General features: G+C 36.2%; 1 protein-coding gene across 5 annotated transcripts in view; it reads right to left on the minus strand.

Moving 5' to 3' along the window:
- The window catches only part of ZNF385B (zinc finger protein 385B), a 361,135-nt gene that overhangs the window by 8,730 nt on the left and 330,227 nt on the right, over positions 1-22,178 (minus strand). For all 5 annotated transcript variants that reach the window (XM_005857643.2, XM_005857645.2, XM_005857647.2 and 2 more), the window contains one exon: positions 11,739-11,901. In XM_005857643.2, coding sequence (XP_005857705.1) covers positions 11,739-11,901 — 163 coding nt within the window. The remainder of the gene's footprint in view (positions 1-11,738; positions 11,902-22,178) is intronic.

Raw genomic sequence — 22,178 nt, forward strand, 5'->3', positions numbered from 1 at the left:
GGCATTTTAAAGCCTCCTTATTTTGTGTATTAGAAAATTTAATTAATGTACTGTTTACTTCCTTTTTTTAAATAAGAGGCATGTCATCGGCAACTTCTGGTTAATATGAATTCCACTTTCAAGTATTCCCTCACATAAAGCAGGGCTCTGACTGTCTTAATTATTTCCTGATTACTCAAACACCTTTTCAAAGGTTTTATCCTCCAGGATTTTGAAGCAAAATTTGCTCAGCTACATCAGAATTGCCCTTTGTAACAGATATCCATAATTTATGCAGCCAAGTGAATTTATTTCTTCAAAGTAGCCTCCTTGGGAGGTTCCACGTTAATTTACTTATTTTCCAAAGCTCTCAACATTTTGAAAACCTCTTTTTGGGAGCTGTTTTCATATCCAGTTGATAAACCATGTGAAGGAAATCAGCTTTTAATATTTTTTTACTCCAGAAACTTTACTCAAATTAACCCACCTATTCAATAAAACTGAGCACTATATGACTGAAATACAGCCTCAGAGAAAATGAAACATCCTAACACAGAATATCCTAACAGAAATGAAAAGAACATGCCAACTATTACATATTGGGCCAATCTGATGCCGGTGCGCCCTTCATGTACAATGCCATGTCATCATACCTAAAGCCAAATTCCAGAAACTCGGTGTCTTCAAGCACAGTTGATCACTGGGAAGCTTGCTAATTCCTAATGAACTACATTTCTATCTAATTTTTACATCTTGGCTTTTAGACTAATCCTGGAAGCAGTGAACGTTGTATATAAATTAAAGTGACTCTTCACTGAGTCAGAATCTGTATGTCCTTACCTTAAAAAAGCAAAGAAACTTATGCATTTTAAATAATTTAAGCCAGGTCACTAATTTCTTAAGTTCAAAACAGTCCAGGGCTGCAATTTTCTGCCAGGCTACAATCCTGACTTAGGATATCCCTGCTCTCTCCATTTGAAAGCCTATGTCAATTGGGTCCTGGCCATTGGACTACACCCTGCAGTGACTTTGTGGCCCAACAATATGACAGTCATTGCCCTCCTTGTCTGAGGTCTGCATGACAACTGCCCCACTGTCCCCTGCGCCACTTTGTTGGGAAGCAGAAGTTGTCAGTGTCACACTCAGATAAAACAGTGGCACCTCCAGATATTTCAGATATTTCCATGTTGAAAGCTGGCACTGATAGTAATGAACTTGTCACTTTTAGTTCTTTTTTTTTTTTTTGGAACTTTTCTGAGAGTTTATTTGAGCCAAACAGAGGGTATGCCTGCACTTGTCACTTTTCTAAGGGAGCACAAAAGAGGGCTTGTTTGCTAGTGTTTGAATCTAATGAACAGCTTTCTCCTATTTTGTGTAGTTTTCCAGCCATTTGACTTGTACAATAGAAAAGTCACATTTCAACTTCTTCAGGGTGAAAAATTGCCCCCTTTCCGATTTGTCACTAAGAGATGTGAAACAGTTATTTCTGAGGCAGCTTTATTATGGAAAATAGAATAACTAATGCATGTCACTCAAATCAAGTCCCTCAGGGAGTAGGTCCAGTAACGATTCAAAAGCCAGGAATAAGATTAAAAATGAATTTTCTAGGTCGAATGAGGAGCAGGTTCTTTTTCTGAATGGCCCTTTACAAAGGAAACACAGGTTCTCAAGGTACAAGGAAAATGTTTGAATTCTGCTCCTCCCACCTCCTTCATCTCTAGATGAAGAGTTTAGGGTTCAGCTTTGATACTCCAGGTTTGGGGAAATGCACACTGACAATGGGAACGTCAGTCTGAGAGATGATGAGGAAACTGAGTTTTTCTTCATCTAAAAAGTGTATCTTTGTTTAATACAGAAAATATAAAAAATGTACAGTCAGCAAACAAGCTCATTGCTTCAGGCTGTTTGAGGGAGATAGGGGTCAGCCCTCACTCCTTCTGGACCTAAATGGGTACTGCCTGCCCTAAGGGGCTGTGCAGACAATCAGGGGCTGGACTGCCCAGGCATCAGAAAGCTACCAATCCTTTAAAAATAGATATTGCTAAAAGCTAATCATATTTTTACATTTTAAATCTAGAATTTGTGCCTAGACTCAGTCTGCTGACTTATTACCAAGTTGTCAAAGCCAGCTGCATATTGAAGACCTACAGGATGCAGGAGAAAGTTTGCTGGCCATAGAAAGTGATATTAATTTAATAGGCCTACATCCCCAAAGGGGTTTGTCCGGGGTTTCTCATCATGCTAAGTCCCATAGGAATTTTGCAACATGGGCACTTATAACCGTGACCATAAGCGAATTGAGCAAGGAAGACATAGGAGGTTGCATTACAGATTGTGAACCTCCCAACTATAATACAAAGCAAAAGAGTAAGAAGTTGTTTCCCATCTTATCTGTGGCCCGAGATACATAAACCTCATCAAGTCATCAGAAGAAGTTACCTTGCAAATACCATGTGGAGAATAAGGGAGAAAAATGACAACCATAATCCTATCACACTGAGCAGAAGTTTTTAACCTGGGTCTGTGGACTCCTATGGGGCCAATGAGTTCACAGGATCCATGAACCTGAATGACAAATATATCTTTATGTTCACTTATCTCTAACTGAAATTTAGTATTTCTTTCAATTGTAAGTGAAGGCAACAAAATATAGCAGCTGTAGCAGCACCTATAACTTTGTCACCAAGAGAAATCAGATATTTTCATTGGATACTATAATGGTCATAGGAAGCTTGAAATACCATTTATGCTCATTAACCCTTCAAAATTATGATAGATATTAGACCTATTGCTGTATCTTAATGAATGCATTGTATTAATTACTGTGTCACTATATCATAACAGGAAATTGAAAACTATATTTCAATGTAATTGTTTTTCTTTGTAAAACTACAAGTTTTCTTTTATGGATTTAAAAACATTTATTCTGGGACTAGGCTTCACTAGTTGGCCATAAAAAGAGGTTAAGAACCTCCATATTTACTATCATTTCATTCTGCCTTCATTTCTGTCCTTAGCCACCATTTTAACCACATTCTACATATCCTAATTTCCCTTCCATATCCCCAAGTTATTTAAACGGGATAGTCTTTCACATGTCAACTCTTGTGGAGTACTGGTCCCTCTGATGAGAAGATTTTCACCCTCTTCACCTCCATCCCTAAGCCAGGGTCCCTGTTTGCGTAGCTAACTTCTCACCCACCAGGCATAGATGCTTACGTCCTCTGCTTAGGCCTTCCCTTCCTTCCCAGACAAGGTCAGCATCCCTTTCTTTTCACGCATCAAGCTTGTCATCACCTGTTCAGTGTCTACCCTTCTAGACATGCTTTCATGTGGGCAAGGCCCAAGTCTGCCTGACTCACTGTATATACCCAGTCCTAGCGTGATGCTGGATATTCCATGGGGGCTCAATAAATATATGCAAATACACTACACACACGAGTAAACAATTTTAAACTTTCGATTTGATATAATTTGAAATTTTTTGATTTAATGTATTACATGCATTTTTCATGTTGTTATTTTATTTACTTTAAAGCTGCATAATATTCTACTGGATACAAGAACTTTAAATAATTTTTCTCATACTGATCATCTTAGTGACAGTTTTCATTAACATAAATAATGCTACAATGGACATCTTCATTCATAACATTTTTGTTGTTTTGTTTTGCATTAGGATTATTTCCTTGGTATTAATTAATTGGTCAAATGGAATAAACATTTTTTGGGGTTTCTTGATTTATCCTATGACATTGCTTTCCAAAAGGGTTTTCTCAGTTTGGAATTTTTTAATATAAACAGAACATCTACTCAAGATTTTTCAAAGTACTTTAAAAAACTTTTGCTAGATGTGAATCATTATGTCTTATGGATGAGTCAAAGGATTGGGTAAAATTTTGGTTGAAAAGAATGAAATAAGTAACTTTTCCTAAACTCAAAATGTGGTACACTAATTTTCACATTGAGTAAAAATATTTGTTAATAGAGAAGTAAGAATTAAGATATTGTGCTAGGAAAGACAAATTATTATTTTTAAATTGATTTCAGAGATAGGAAAGGAGAGGGAGAGGGAGATAGAAACATCAATGATGAAAGAAAATTATTGATTGTCTGCCTCCTACATGCCCCCTACTAAGGATCAAGCCTGCAACACAGGCATGTGCCCTGAACTGGAATAGAACTGTGACCTCCTGGTTCATGGGTCAATGCTCAACCACTAAGCCACAATGGTCAAGCAGAAGACAAATTATTTTAACTTAGATATGAATTTTGCTAGTTAAATGCGTAAAAATCATCATAAAACTCTGACAGAAGTTCAAATATTGGGGATCCAGGGACAAAATAATCTCTATTGTGACAAGAATTTCTAGTACTATGTCATTTCATATTTGAAAGAAATTAAAGCACATATTTTCTAGAGGTGAAATAATTAACAGTGTACAAAAAGAATTGTACACTAAGAAAAATTTTTGCAAGAAGCTAGGAATACAATGTATGGAATGACTAGTTTCTCCTATTTTTCTGACATAAATGCTAGCAGGAACTTGTCAGGCAGGGGTGTGTTTCTCATTCTGATTACAACCTCTCCCCTCCTCCCGCTCCTTTGATCTCAGTAGCCAACCCTGGCTTCAGGAGGGCCACTTCTCCACATGAAGGACCCAATTTTCTCCTTCAACAAATGGGGATGTGCTAAATTGTCCCTTCTGTAGCTGTATATAGAGCAGATCGTCAACCTATGAGATGGGGCATCTATCTTATTGAATACGAAAAAAAAGAGCTAACCCATGACTTTTTGCCCTGTCCATGTAGAGGGGGGACACCAGAGCTTCCCCCATTCAATTCCACTTAATGATATTCATTTAATATATGCTAACCATATATTAAACTGCTGCGTATAGGATGAAGTACCAGGAGCTGCAGGGCACATACTGGATGAGATGTATTAAGAATGAGTAAAAAGACATTTCGTCCATTATACAGAAATGTGAGGAAGACCAAGAAGGTCCTTCTACATCTTTAAACGTCCCACTGGGAAAGTCAGGCTCATTGAGCCTTAATGTCCTGGAATGAAAACACAAGTGCAGTAATTACTATGAGACAATAAAGGAAGCACATAAAGAAGAGTGTAACTGCAGATCACTGCTGCATGGCAGGATGGCATGAAATGATCCTAGAGTCAAGATAAGGACAGGGTCTGGGAATTTCTTTGAACAAATGGTTGCTTTTTATGGCTCCCATTTATTGAGTGTCTGTTAAGTGATAGGCATGGATCCAGGCACATTTATTAGTTCATTAATCCTGACAGCAAACTGGGGAGTTAAGCATTAGTCCACCCATTTTATAGATGGGGAAATAGAAGGTCAGTGAACATGACTTGGTCAAGGTTATATGGTCAGTGAGAGGCGGAGCTAATCTGACCTCAAGCTCATGTTCTTTTTACTATGCTATACATGCAAAGTAGGTAAATAACACTCAAGAATTATACCTTGGTCAATTAATATATCCCTATTCAAACTACTCAAAACTTAAAAAACAACAACAAACAAAACCAGTTGTAAAATAGGATATACGGAAAGGGATAACGCTTTCTGAGTTTTGAGACTTCTAGCAGTATTACCTAGTGAAAAATAATCCCAAACAGCCTTCAAAAAGCATTTGCAGTACAGTCCACGAACCTTCATCCAAAGGTAACAACATATCATGGGGAAATAGAAGGTCAGTGAACATGACTTGGTCAAGGTTATATGGTCAGTGAGAGGCGGAGCTAATCTGACCTCAAGCTCATGTTCTTTTTACTATGCTATACATGCAGAGAAGGTAAATAACACTCAAGAATTATACCTTGGTTAATTAATAATATCCCATTCAAACTACTCAAAACTTAAAAAACAACAACAACAAACAAAACCAGCTGTAAAATAGGATATATGGAAAGGGATAACGCTTTCTGAGTTTTGAGACTTCTAGCAGTATTACCTAGTGAAAAATAATCCCAAACAGCCTTCAAAAAGCATTTGCAGTACAGTCCACAAACCTTCATCCAAAGGTAACAACATATCATGGTAGTGAATTTGAAGGACTGCCCCAGGGAGACTCTGGTCTTGAAACTACTTTCTATCTGAATGACTCTGAGCCACTATTTTCCCTCTCTAAGTTTCAGTTTCTAGCATTCACCCAAGGATTGTTATGATCATTAAATAAGATAGTATATATAAAATATTTAGCACATTAGTATCAGGCACATAATGATCATTCAGTTACACATTAATTATTACTAGTACTGCTGTTAAGATTATATTTTGCATATAAGCCTAATAAGCTTGGATCTGTTTTTCTAGAATATGCTCTATTAGGTGCAGCATAATGGAAGATGATAGCTGATCACCTCTCACTGATTGCAGCCAAAAGAGACAGCTGAAATAAGATACCACAGGACGACAAAAAAAAAAATCCAAGAAACTAATTACATCAATCATAGGAATATTTATTAGGTTTTACATTTGCCAAGCTCTCTCACGATTATTTCATTTGCTCTATCCAACACTGCTGTGATGTTGCGAGGGCATTATTTGTACTTTGCAGATGAAAAAAGAGAGGCTCAAGAGTTCAACGCCTTCTCTGGAGTCATAGCTAGTCAAAAGAGCAAAGAGTACCACAGTCTACAGGTGTGTTTGCTGTCCAATACCATAGCCAGGAGTGGCTACTTAAAATTAAGTATTCAGCTCTTCAGTAGCACAAGCCACACTTCCTGTGCTGAATAGCTATGTGTGGCTAATGGCACTCATGTTGGAAAACACACCATTTTTACCACCTCAGAATGTTTAATTGGATAGTGCTATCTATGGAAATGGGAGCACCAAACCAGTACTACATAATACTATGCCTGATGTCTATAACTGTGAACCTGATTTTCAGAGACAGAAGTCAGGAAAGATGAAAATACTATAGAAATGTTTCTATAAAAACACTTTAAACTTTATACTATAAAGCTAAATTTGTACGACACTAGACTCTAAGCATAATCAGAATCTGGCCCAGAATCCTCTAAAGTGCCTAGTACCAGTGCCCTTGCACACAGAATCTACAAATACTGATTGAGTAGTTAGTTCTATTTGATCACCCACCATTTCAGAAAAATATGTCATTTTAAGAGAATTCTTCCTGAAGCAAAAATGTGAAATGTCATAAAAATATAAGTAATGACCTTTGTTAAGATTTCAAGGTCACCGATGGTTGTGCATTTACGAAATGATTCAATGTGCATACAAAGTCCTTTTATATATTCCAATATAATTTACATGCAGACAAGTTTTTTCATGGTGACATAACCCTCAAGGAGATATCCAAGATTTTGTGTTTTTAGAATGTTTTATAACATATCCCTAGTACATCTTAAGTTAATAGATCCTCAGTAAATCATAAGTCAGTCTTAACTTTTGTTTTACTTTATTAGAGCAACAGTGGGCACGTCTCTCAGAAGTGGAGAACCTAACAATACTAGTAAATGCTCAGTATTATTTGGAAGAAAAGAAAAAGAAAATGCTCAAAAGTTTCAGAAGTTAGTTTTCTCTTAACTACCTAAGCATCTTTAGCCTTGCCTGGCAGGTTGCTGTGTCAAAGTCAAGGTGCACAGGCAAAGACGGAGGCAGCTTCATTTTTCAAATTGACTTTGAAAGTCTTAATGATATATGTACATTTCATGAAAATATGAGCCCTAGTATAATGGTCTGTTCTCCTTAGACAGATGGGACTCAATTTATGTTCTACATGCTTGTACCCCAGAATTTCATACTTAAGATGTTTGTCATAAATATAGTTAATCTATTATTTTATGAGGGACACTAAATCTCAGCCTCCTGGATTTGGATAGATGTATGCCAAATTTATGATGGTGCTCATCTATAAATGACAGACGCTGCCAAAGCAGAAAACTATCATTTTTTTCCTACTCAACACCACAAGGTCCTGTTGCTGGAGACAGACAGGGGGGAAGAGGCAGTTACGAAGACCTTGCTAGCTAATCGATGGAGTCCTGCGGCAGTCAGCGGAAATGAGAAGTTGTCATTTGGAAAACCTGGCCCCATTTGTAACAACACATAAAAACTGTGGAACACACAGGGGAACCCATAAAAATGACGAGGCGAGGGTCTGTATTTGTATCCTTGGCAGAAAAACTCTTGGACAAAATTGAAAATGCTCTTTCATAAGGCAACAGGGTGATCATAAAAAGCTGAACTGCAGCCTTTGCAGGCAAATCACATGGATCTATTGGTTGATAACTGTTCTGGGTTCACACCCAAGAGATTGCACCATGCAGAAGGACAACATACTGAAAACTGAAAGGAGCTGTTTTGAGATGTCCTATCTTCTTTCCTTCCTTCTTATGTCTTTTCTGACATTGCCATCTCATAGTCTGCATGGTATGGTCATGGGTATGGGATAAATAAAATAATCTCCATGTCCTCAGTGGAAATATTTTAGATGGAATGATTCCAAATGTGACTGAAAATTTGGCTAGTGTTCAGAACAACTCAACTGGACACCCTAGGAGGCAGTTCAAGGCTCCTGCCATACTGGCGACGCCCTTCCCAACGTTGATCTCTATCTCAGTCAGTATATTTGGCTTAGACACATAAAGTCTACAATTGTCAAGCTGGAGCTTTGAGAACATTTGTCATTTACCTGAAATGAGTGTTTTCATTCAAACATGTCCTTGAAAAGATCTGTAAGTTCTAAAGCTTTGCTCTATTATGGTTAAATGCTACAAACAACATACTGCATAGGAATGAAAGATTATCAATAAAGCAATGCCTTAATGGCCCTTTCAATACCATAGCTCCTACTAAAAAAATCAACAGTCAGCAAGCAATTTAAAAGTAACATATGGTCCTACCCACTAATTCTTTAAAAAGTGTTTTAGTGATCTGACTTTGGCCATTGGGATACTTGTATTTTCTCCCCCAAGTAAGAGAGAGAAGTTTAGAAGTAATGGGAATAACAGAATATGCAAGGGGCAAGGAGCCCCTAGTTCCTGCTCTAACACCTGGGATATGAGTTGTGGACCTCACACAGGCCATTTAACCCTTCCAAGACCCCAGGTTCTTCATTGTTACCTTGGTAGCAGCTCAAGGTGGTAACTATTATTTTTCTTTGTAGTCCAAATATCCAACACAATAAAAAACACACATGCTAGGTTAGAAATTCTTTTAGGGCAAGAAAATTTCTTTCTGTTCACTGTTGCATCCCAGCACCTGGCAAAATATACAGATGTACTATACTCCATAGTACAGTAATACATATTTGTTGAGTGAGTAAATGGATATGAAGTTTGTTGTATGAATCAATGAAAGATGAATACTAATTTCAGCCCTACCAATTACAGGGTTGTTGAGAGGGTCATATGAAAACTTATATGTGACTGAATCTTAAACTGAATAAATTTAAGGTGTTCCTATTGTTATATTTCAAGCATAACATGCTGGTTCCATCATCTTTGCTCTTAATTGCATTTATAAAAATATCTGTAGCATTTTAAGTCATTCCATTGGCATTCATCTATTTAGACAGCAACCGATTAAAGGCTGTTTAGCTCTAAATAGCTTTACATACTTTGGAGAACTAGAAATGTATTTTCTCAATCTTGATATCTAATTGATATTTATTGCTAAAGACTAGACATATGGACCATTAGGTTCACTATCAAAATATTTTATCATTAGGTTGATTATCACAATATTTTATTATTTTCAAGAAATAAGGTTTTTCAAAGGCTCTTTTTTTGAACCTGCTATGAGTGGTTAAATGCTGTCACAAAAGAACATTCAATTTGATGTATGGGGCATATTATCACAGGGAGGTGTATTGTCATATGGCATTATGGCACTTGAACTCCAGGGAGAAATTTGGGTAAAGTGTCTGGCCAATATGTTCTCACCATCTTCCTAAAGCTGCCTAATGCTTGCTGTGTTTTGACCCCAATTCTCCCAAAGCACATTTCTCCTCCTTCCTACTATGGTTTGAACTCCCATTAATGTGTCATTAAAAGTTGGGATAGATCCTAGGAGACCATAAAAGACATTTCTTTGGATTTTACATTTAATTCTACGCCAACTTCTAAAATGTGAACAGGACAGCTATTCTTACTTAACTGCCTTTAATGAAACATATTTTTTTTCTAATCGAGTATATAATCCAGATAATACAATCTTTGACAGAGTATTGTTTCATAGAAGCCACAATATCCTATAAAAAAATAAAACCAGGCAGGAAGTCCAGAGATGATGAATCTTGTTCTTCCAAACACTGGGTAACCTCCAGCAAATAACTGCCACAGCAGGGACCTGGCCTCAGTTTGCTGCTTTGTAAACTTGAGATAATATTTGACCTTAATACTTGATCGACCTGGGTTAAAATTAATTAGAATATATACCACTATTTATTACCTATTCATTAGATAACACAATTCAGTGATTCTATTACATAAAGAACAAAAAAGTCTATTACCAAGTTTGGGGTAGCTTCCTCCTAGACTGCAGAGCTTTGGAACCAGTATTTATGGGGCCTAACTAACAATAGTCTTTTCCTACACAGTCTCTTTAGCTAAAGGGGCTTTTGTAAACTTTCCTCTTACAGTAATGAAATGATTCTCCAATGGCCTTGGGCAGCCCCAGGAAAGCATTCTGGAGTCTCTTCCTCAAAACATACAGTGATGTGAAGAGCAGAAGAGAAGTGTGTGTGCGTGTGTGCGGCGTGTGTGCGTGCGTGTGTGTGCGTGTGTCTGTGTATGTGTGTGTTTCTAACAACAGAGAGGTTTCTGAAGGGAGAGGCAAACAGAGAAAGGGATATATTCTTTTTGTCTCCTTTAATAGACACTGGTCCTCAACTAGCCACTAAAACAAGATGACTCATCCATCTTGGGCCCTGAAGATGACTCATCCATCTTGGGCCCTGAGGGCAGATGTGAGTGTGTGAAAGCCTAGTAAACATCCAGTTTCATGGTGTACATGCTAGAAAAATGAATTTTTCCTCTTCTCTCTGAATCATTTAGTTTCAACTGACTCAGAAAAACTGCTGATTCACTGGGACTGTGAAATATGGGCTCTTCTTAAAACATACTTCTACTAGTGGCCCATTTCCAAGTACCAAAGCTCTGCTGTTAGTTAATTCACTACTTTGTACATAGTTCCCTTAAACTTCTAGAGTTCATCTGTAACTCTGAGGGGAACTCTCAGAGATCTTCAAAAATCAAATATAGAGCATGTTTTCAGATTCATTTAATAATGCCACTCTCTCAGAAAACTTTGCCATTTTGCTCCTCCATTCCCCTTCATTGTGGTAAAAGAATACAAAAACATATATTAGTAGATAAGTTTAAAAATTCCTTCACTGACACAAATCTAGAGTAAAAATCAAACATAAAATGAATAGAAAGGAATCATCAAGTCAAGTCAGTATTTTAGGTCCATTTCTTGATTTTTGTCTAAACACACTGTGACCAAGCAGACCATATATACATATTTATATATACATATTTACGCACACATATATACTTAAATGTATATATTTAACAACATGGAATGGTAACATATCAAATGCTTAGATTCCATGCAAACACATAACCTCCTGTGAAGGAAACATATTAATATTATAAAAACAAATCATGGAGAAAACATGCAACAGCTGAGCGGAGGAGAATGGGGTTGGGGCAAGGGGCTGGAGGAACACAAAGAATGTAAAGAACAAAAAGTGTCATTGACCTGATTTGTCAGAGCTGTTGCCTGTGAGTGGAGTGATGGAGCAGCTGGGGTTAGCCTTTGCGCTGTCCTTGGAAGAAACCATTTTGGGTTTAGTTTTCGTTGCCTCTAGTGCTTTGACCTTCTTGGCATGTTTACTTCCTTTGTAGTGGGCCTCGGCCTGGCTCTACAAAGGAGAACAAATCAGGCTCATTTCTTGGCTACTTACAAACACCACAATGGATGATCATGCAGGAAAATATACATTCAATCATATGCAACATGGACATTTACCACTCAGAACTTGGCTACGTTTTGGCATTTAATGAAGTGGTAGAACAGTATCTAAGAGGTTTTTGCACATTGAAACCTTCTCTATAATGCGGAAGACCTGTGTCTTTGAGAACCAGAGGACACAGGGCCAGCACAAAATTGTGACAAAGGTAAGCTTTGTCAGCAGCGCCTTCCACACTGTCCGATGGGGTTACTTTTCAAACATTTAGCTGGTAGCAAGGTGCTTTGAGTGACCTACCCATGCATATCCTTCCACAACCATTTCATTTTGTTTCCTCCTTCAGCTAAAAACCTGTCTGCCCTGAATCTAGTTTCTTCTGGACTTTGCTCTGAGAGCAAGTGATGTAACAAAGCAACTTGCTAGTGAGTGAAGATGGCACTGCATTTTGGAGTCACCTACATGTGTTTCATATAACATTTTGATGATTTCAGTTCTGAAATAGGTGATGTAAGCCACAAAGGGGGTAGGGACAGTCCTTGTTTCTGATTTCTGATGTGATTCTGAAGTCTAAGCAGTTATTGTTACATTCACGTATACATGAAGCATGGGTAGAACTGTGACTTCAATATTGGATCAAAAGGAAGAAAAGAGATAAAGACAAGTGACTATTAAAAACCTTAAAAAGACAAAAACAACTTACAGCAAAACAAGAAAACATTTAGTCAATTTACTGACATTTGGAAAATTCACCTCTGACTCAAGAACAAGGATTTTATTTTTTGGCATCAAGTACTAATGTAGATACTAATAAAAGAATATGTATATTCACTTTGATTTCATTTTGAATAGACCCTGAAAATATAAATATCTATTTGGTGAAAAAATTAAACATACATTATATGACATATTAGCTTATTATAAAAGTGAAATGGATAATAAAACTATCAGATAAAATTAGTTTTTGTGAGAGGATTTCTAAAGTCATAACTTTTACATCAGTTCTCTTATATAACTTTATGTGTTTGAAGATTACTATGCCAAAGCTTTCATTCATTTTCCTCAGCAAGCAGGATATAAGTGGTGTGTGTGTGTGTGTATCTGTGTAGGTAGGTAGGTAGAACTGACAATACACAGAATGAGCCAGGTTATAATTTTATGTTTCAACAACAGATATATAAGTCATTTTTCTAGTGTATAACCCCAATCACCCAAGGTCAGTGACCTTGTATTGACTGTACACAGTCCCTAACTTCCTGAATATCTATACATAAGTGTTGTTTTAGATCATCATTGACTTATCATTGCTCTTTGTTGGTTTGCTCAGGGACTTTTCATTATGTATTCTGTTGAGCTGGAAAAATCCCAAGGGAGGAGAAAAGTGTAACATTATTTAAGTCTTATTTATTATCAACCAAGAATGGTTAAATCCAGCTAATATAGCTGGGTAGGTATAAACTAAGAAAATATACAAATACACATTTAAAAATTGATAATGTGGCCCTAACTGGTTTGGCTCAGTGGATAGAGCGTCGGCCTGCGGACTGAAAGGCCCCAGGTTTGATTCCGGTCAAGGGCATGTACCTTGGTTGCAGACAAATCCCCAGTTGGGGGTGTGCAGAAGGCAGCTGATCAATGTTTCTCTCTCATCGATGTTTCTAACTCTTTATCCCTCTCCCTTCCTCTCTGTAAAAAAATCAATAAAATGTATTTTTAAAAAAATTAAAATTAAAAATTGATAATGTGAAGTTATAATAATAATGAATAATATTATAAAGTCTTTGCCAAACATAGTTCTAAATGTATTACATGTATTAGCTCATTTAATTCTCAAATACTTTGTAAGGTAGGATTATTAGCCAGTACATTACAAATAAAAACTGGCATAGAAAAGTTAAATAACTTATCAAAATTCACAAAGGTAGGTGTAGAAGCCATTTTGCAGATTGAAATGCTTACCTGTGTATCCCTATTTCATTATATACCCATACACTATACATATACATACTCACACTGATGTAACATTATAATTTTATAAGGAGTGAAAAATTATACAAACAAAACACACTTTTAATCGCTTAGTAAAAGATTATATTTTAATAGAAGTTTCTCTGAGTACGGAATACCTACTTAATTCGTGGGAAATGTTCTAGCATAACATATTAGGCCTGATCCTTGTGGTAAGTAGCTAAGAAAAGTCCCACTTTTTAGGTATATAATAATGTCTACAGATATTAGGAGACCTCCTCCTCTTTCCAAGTATACTGAATAGTGAGATGTTTACTTTAGTGTCCTTTGGCTAAAGAAACATACGGTTCTCAAAATAAAACCTCCTCGCACAAGAGAAGCAGAGTGTCATTTCCTCATTACTGGCATCAATGCAGAAAGTTAACAGCATCAGTTAGCACTTGGGATAAAGATCCAGCTAAATGACACCTCACTGGATGCCAAGATGGAAAGAACTGTCCATAGCCATGATTCACTTTCCTTTTGAGTTCTGCGCATGGAGAGAAGTACAACGAGGATTCTTAGCTTCTACTGATCATTGTTTGGGAAATTTCCTGGAATAAAGACAGTGGCAGGCACCACTCACTCACATTAGGCATCCTTTCAATGCCCCGGTGGTATTCTCGGTATTAGCACTTTGCTATCCCCACTACTGTATCTGAGGCAGTGTCAACAGCTTCTAAATCCTTGGCAAATCTTCAAGTGAAACTGAGACGCCATTAATTAGTAACATGATTAACCTGACTTAATTATCTAGGAATCTCCTTATTTGAGAAGTGAAAGAAATAAGGACAAGAGCCAGAAAACCCATGAACTAGGCAACACAATCAAGCTCAATCAGCAATGGCTCTTGTATCACTTCTAAGAGACCTGGTTGACCAAACTGACTTGTAGTTTACACTTTAATGACTAACCAGCAGACACATATTTGTCTAGCACTAAAGGCTTGTTTTCTGCTTCCACTCCAAAAGTGATACTGTGCTCCCGACTAGAGTGATCAAAAAAACCTCTTGCCAAGAACTGCCAGAATTAGAGAGTTGTCTAAACCACCATTCTGACCTCCATGCAAGAATTCATTGGTATCTAGCGTCTCCTCTCAGAGGTCACTCTGGTAGCCACCTGACCACCCACTGGTAGAGAAACAGCATTGACAGGAAATGATTTTTTTCTTTCATTCATATCCATTTTTGTTGCTAAAGCCATTCACTTTTCCGAATCCTCTACAATTCTTGGGACCCTACTGGTGCAAACAAAAATGATGAATAACGAGAAAATGTATTGCTTTAAAAATAAAAATAGAATGAGAAATTCTAAAATTCACTGTGATCTCATTTTAGTTTTTATCTTATTTCTAATTTGTGCTTCAGAGAAGTGGCTAGGATGTTGAAACATGATGTTTTGAATGTGTTCACTTTGTAGAGAAACTCACAAAGTGGCTGGGAAAGGACGGTATCACAGGAGAAAGTCCTCAACTATTTATTTACCAATTAAACCATTTGTTTTGCATTTCAAAAAGCAATTTGAACTATTCCCTTAATTTAAAAAAATTTCATCATTAAAACTATTGGCATCTTCTTTTTTTCTAAGGCAAATTTCAATGTGTTAAGCAGCGCTATATGGGAAATTAGCAGAGGCCAGTTAATTTTCAGAAAAACTCTATACACTAAAATGCCAAACATAACAGATGTCAAATGAACTGGCATAAAAAGAGGCTAAACTAACAAGGGGAAAACCTGATTATTTATTCCACAAGGAATTATTTAGCACCTGTCTTGTGCTAGACATTGTGAAAGTTTAAAAGCAAAGACCCCTACTTGCAAGATTGGTAAGAAAAGACATGCATACAAATAACTAGAACCTGAAGCAGAGAGGGGAAGTGTAAATGGGAGGTAAAGAGCAGCAGATGCTTATGGGCAGCGGAGGAGAGATACATCTCTTTGGATTGCAGGGGATCACCAAACCTTCATGAAAAAGGGACGTGAGAGCTGTGTCCTGCTCCGGGACAGAGTTCTGAAGTGGCAGTGTGAACGGGGAGGAACGTTAGGCAAAGGGAACAGCAGGCGCTGGGCAGTGAAGTTCTGTGAACTCTGCAATGTTTCTTAAGCAATCCACCTTTCTGTGTCACAAGAGCACAGAGATAAAAGGAACAACAGGGAAGGGCTGCCATGCTGTGCTACCTCAAAAATTATCTGCTGTAAAAGAAAAAACATAATAGTTATCTAACATTTTTTTAAAGAAGTTCTATTGGTAGGCACCTTGTGTAGATGGTTATGAAGATGTTGCTTTTATGTCACAGATTTTATCCTCCAAACTATAAGCATATATTAAAAGAAAAAATTATTTATATTGAAGCTTTCATAATTATTTGAGATAAAAGCATGGCATTTGAAATACTATAGTTAAACCTATTAAGAAACCAACTAAAGATTACTGAGTAATAGCTAGATGATTACTTGAATCTTTGCTTTAATATAAGACTATTTTTATCTATTAAAATGCTCTTTGCATATACTTGTTGCACTGACAAGACCACACACACTCTCAGAGATGAAGGTACATCATAAGATGCACTCAGAAGGAAAGCTTATGTAATCCAAAGCCTGCAGGTAAGTCTTTCTGCTGATACTTAAACAAGACCTGCAATATCAGTAATGACATACTACGAGCTTTGATATTCACTTCATTCAATCTTCATCTACTATGACCTGTTGAAAACAAAGTCTAGAAAAAATTATAACCATTATGAGATTTATAGCTTTAAAAGATACAATTTTCTTTGCTAATTTCTAATTTCTAGCTAAGTGAAACACTCCAGGTTACAATGGCTTGTCCGGGGCCACTACATTACATAACTCTCTGGGGCTGGAGGGCACTCACATGTATAATTCAGTGTGGATGGTGTCCTCTGATTCCTGCAAGGCCATAGTTCTGGCTATGGCATGTCATATTTACTGGCTTTATAATATATATGTAAAAATCCCCATCAACTCCAAATATTTCTATATCACTAAAGACAAAAGTGGTAGTATCTAGGAAGAACATTATGTGCACTCTAGACTACTAATTTTGGCCTACTTTAGATTCTATCAAATATCACAAGACAGAAGTAGGGTTCATGGGTTGGAGCTGATTTATAATGCCACTATTTGAATACCTGAGCATTATATTCTATTAGTTCACATTATACAGCATTTCCATATAGGCAAATTAACTCATTGCTTAAAACACTAAGATCTTTAAGTGGGCTTCCAGTTAATTTTTTCATTGCAGCCTATTAATCAGCTAAGAGTCCTGATGCTCATGTTTCTGGTGCATGATTCACTGGTGAAAGCACTCTACACATGGAAACATGGAGAAACTATAAATGTACCTAACAACTATGACAGAATTTACATGATGAATTAATAAAACACTGAAGCTTGAATTTAAAAATCATATGGAATACAGCAAAGAGTGGCTTTTTAAAAAGTCCTTTTAAAAAATAAAATGGTTTCTTGTTGAATTCTAAGTGATCACAATTTTATCTCATTTCCCCAATGAGTTTTATATTTCAATTATGTGAAGGTGGAATCTTAATTTTAGGAGATTTCCAACAATCTAAGATTCTTTCCTTGGATATTCAAACATATACCCTATGTTTCCCGTTTAGAATTGAGTAGAGCAGGGTAAGGCATAAAAGAGAGTTTTTTGAACTTGGCTTTGATTTGAGCCACAAATTCTTTCATTTGTTCAACTCTGCTCTCTCTTCCTGTTCTTTCATTTTCAAATTAGGCCATAATATTTTTTAAAAAAATTATGTATTGATTTTTTAGAGAGTGAAAGATGGGGGGGAGAGAGAGAGAGAGAGAGAGAGAGATTGTTCAGTTTGTTGTTTTACTTATTTATGCATTCATTGGTTGCTTCTTGTATGTGCTCTGACCAGGGATCAAATCTGCAACTTTGGTATACTGAAATGATGCTCTAAGCAACCAAGCTACCTGGCCAGTGCAAATTAGGCCATAATTTAAAATTATATCCTTTTAAAAACAAATTTTATATATATCAAGGTAAAGTTCATCCCAGAATATTAATTTCTTAATTCTATTTATGAATTCTATAAGTTATAGAGATTGTATTTTGAAAACAACTTTCCTCCTTCTAACTTAATAAAAAATAGGCTTATGTAGTTTTTTTCAATGTAGGTAATAGATAATGAGTTTTATTTAAAGTAATTTCTTTAACATCACCACAATTTAGTTAAGAATGCAGCAAAAACTATCTGACATGCTTATCCTAAAAAATAAGACTGCTTACTTCTTCATTTTACATTACATTATATATTTTTGAAAGATATGTTTACTTTGTCTTTTGGAGTAGGGGTCAATATCTGTGTTAATTTAATGATAAAGTCCTAATATGTACACTAGAATTTAACTGAGGCAAAGTGAAGCAAATGAACCCTAGAGAAATATGCCCTTAAATCTTTCTCCCAATTCATAAGGAAGAGTAATCATGAACTCCACAAAGAATGACTTGACAGATCAAATTCTCTAAGTTAACATGCCAAAAGTGGGAAAATTAGTGCTCTGTACAATAACATAATCTTGATTATGAAATAATGGGAGCATTTATAATTTATTAAAATATATATTTTTCCTCAAAGAATTGTACATTTGGGAATGTAACCTGTTTGAACTTCTAAGTCTTAGAATTTTTATGAAGCATATGGATATCATCTTTTATTTTTATGATTCATTACAAAACATAAAATATTTTTAAATAATTACTTGATTTTCTTGCCATTTATTTTATGATTTACCCCTCAAAGTATTTAAAAGTAAAAATTATTTACCACTCTTAAATTAATTTCACATTTTATATTAAACTGGGAAATTTTAAGTTAATAATTCCCAATTATTTCAGAGTTTATAGCAATTTCACAGTTATATCCTAAATTTCTAACGTGTTCAAGAGTGCAGCTATCTTTCAGTGGGGGAATGGATTGCCATTGTGTGCTGTATAAGAGCAATTTTTGTTACTCAGTGATAAGTAATGCAATATAATTCAAGTCCACGCATTAAAGCTGTGACTCTACACCTAACTAATTCAAGTCTTCTGATGGTCTTTTAAATTAGGCTCCCAGGCTTCTACATATTAATTTTTAATCAGGCTAGAAAGTAGTACATTTCCTTCCATTTCCATATTAAAAAATTTACATGAATGATACAAAACAAATCTAAAATTAGAATTTGTATTGTGTCTCCTAATATTTGATATATAATACCCGTAGTGTTGAACAAAGTGCCAAAGTAACTTTAAAAGTGCAATGCTTAGAAAATTGGCTAAAACAGACTTTAGTAAGATTTTATATATGTTTAATATATTATTTATGCCTCATTATTCATTTGTAAACCTCTTTAACAATTAGGTTTTTGTAAAATTCATACTCTATAGCCCTAAACCAATTTTAAAACCCAGCAGATATTTGATAATTCAAAATTAAGTGAATTATATAAATGCAAAGATTAGTACAATATCCTTTTAAACATACAAATATAAATAACAGAAAATAAAGAAATTACATTTATACCAGTCACCTAACCAACCTGTGGTCATGTCTACACTAAAGTACCAGATTAAATTAGAAGTTTTAATTCCAGATTAATTTCACATATAAGACGAGATTGGTCTAGTGGAGGCAAAACTAAAATAAAAATGCCTATAACTTTTATTCACCCACAAATAACAACCTATTTTAATATAACCAGTAAAATGCTAAGTGGACTTCTAGTATCTGATTCTGATATTGCCTAAAAGTTCTACTCAATAATAATCACAACAAAGGTTGTCCATATAATATATAATATGATCGATGTGAGTGCTGTCTTACTCATCTTTGAGTCTTCTGTAACACCTGCTACATGTACACACTAAATAAAGAGTTGTTGCATTGAATATAATATATATGGGACAGAATAGGAATCATCTAAAAGCAGAAATTTAACGTTGGGGTTCTGTCCATTTATTCTTTCATTCAACAAATACCTGGCATCATCCTATGTGTTGTGGGAAGTAGATCTAGTAAAACTTACGTTCTGGTATGGGGAGAGAAATAATAATAATAATAATAATAATAATAATAATAATTAGATTTATAGAACTTGAAAATCAGGGGTGGCCATGGCCACAGGATTGGATCAAACTCAGGTTATCTCCCTATCATTCCCCCTCTCATCTGACCTTCCATTTGCAACGGCTTCATTCTTCTGGGCCACTCCAGCTGCCAGGGGACATGGCCACCAGCAGTTCTAGGATAATAGTTAATGATTTGTGACTTTAGAGATTTGTCTCCCAGTATTTCCTAGTCTAAAAATATGGGAGTTTCCTAATGAAGAACCTTATTTTGGCAGTTTCCCTTCCAGGGTTACGTTAGGACAGTGTGGTTACCCTGCAGGACTATATAGGAACAATGTAGTTACTTTTTTCCCCTGTTAATCCTCACCCAAGAATACTTTTCCATCAACTTTTAGAGAGAGTGGAAGGCAGGGAAAGAGACAGAGAGTGAAAAACATAGATATGAGAGAGACACATTGATTGGTTGCCTCCTGCACATGCACAGGGCCAAGGATCTCTAGCCTGCAACCGAGGTACGTGCCCTTGACCTTCAGTCTGAGGGCCGACGCTCTATCCACCGAGCCAAACCAGCCAGGGCTAGAGTTACTTCTTGAAAACAGTAACGAAGGTTCCACTAGCTGCCTTCTTAGAAAGTTGTTAAACGTCATGACCACAAACAGAATTTAATGCCCAAGTCATTTTTGTTCACTCAGCTGCAAGAGGATACAGGCCGGGCTGAGGACCCCCCCCCCACCTCCCAGTGCACTAATTTCGTGCACCAGGCCTCTAGTATATTTTATATATTAAGTTCTCAGTGATAAGTGATACCTTTATGAATATGTTAAGTGGTGCTACAAAAAAATGAGAAAAGGTAAGTAGTATAGACTATGTGGGATGGGGTGTCATTTTAGGTATCAACAAAAGTCTTTCTTTTGAGGAGGAATTTGCACAGAGACCTGAATGAAGTGAAGGAGTTGACCAGTTAGATATCTGGGAGAAGAGCCTTTCAGGTCCAGGGGACAGCAAATGGCTATTATAAGGATTTTGATTTTTATTCTGAGTAGATGGAAAATCCCAGTAGTGTTTTGAACAGAGTAACCTTGTTTGGCTTCTGTTTATACAGTGATCACTCTGGTTACTATATGGAGAACAGCTAACGTGTACCATGGGGAGTTTGGGGTGAGGCAAAGTAGAAGACAGGCCATCACAATCATCTAGAAAAGTGGTGTAAAGAGTTCAAAATTAAAGCCCACTGCAGGAGCAGAAAGGCTTCACAAGAATAATTTTCTTAGCCAGTTTGGCAGATCTACAATCTTTGGAATTGAATCATTCATGATTTCTAAAGAATTTTATTTGTATAACCATTGCTAACCATTACTTTTGTGTTCTTTTAAGTTTACATTGTATTCTTTTTTACTTATCTTTTTAGAGAGAGGACGAGAGATAGAAAGAGAAAGAGAAACATCGATGTGAGAGAGAAACATCAGTTGCCTCCCATATGTCCAGGGATCATGCCCACAGTTTAGTTATGTGCCCTGACCAGTAATCAAAACATCAGTTGCCTCCCATATGTCCAGGGATCACGCCCACAGTCTAGTTATGTGCCCTGACCAGTAATCAAACCTGCCACATTTTGGTGTGGGATGACACTCCAACCAACTGAGCCACACTGGCCAGGGCTACATTATATTCCTTTTTGTCTAGGTAATATAATCACACAATTTAAAAGTATTTAAAAAAGCATAACAGAGAAAAGTCTACCTTTCAGACTCAGCAACTAGTTGTCACTTTCTGTGTATCCTGCCAGAGATCATTTAGATGCCTACCAAGCAAATATATACATATGTCCGTATTTTTCCTTTCCTCCATTTTTAGACAAATGCCTACATACCACATATGTTGTTCTGCATTTTGCTTTTTCTGTTTAGCAATAGATCTTAGAGATTTTTTAAAATGAGTAATTAGAAAGTTTTCTGATTTTTTAAATGGTTGTGTATATTTATTTCATTATATGAATGAACCATAGTTTATTCCAACAGTACCTTATTGATGGACATGTGGGTTGTTTCCAAGGTTGTTCTGTTGTCCATGATACAAAATAGGCATTAGATACTTTAAATGATTATTTTCTT

This window comes from Myotis brandtii, unplaced genomic scaffold (genome assembly GCF_000412655.1).
Source record: "Myotis brandtii unplaced genomic scaffold, ASM41265v1 scaffold112, whole genome shotgun sequence".
Lineage (NCBI taxonomy): Eukaryota > Metazoa > Chordata > Mammalia > Chiroptera > Vespertilionidae > Myotis > Myotis brandtii.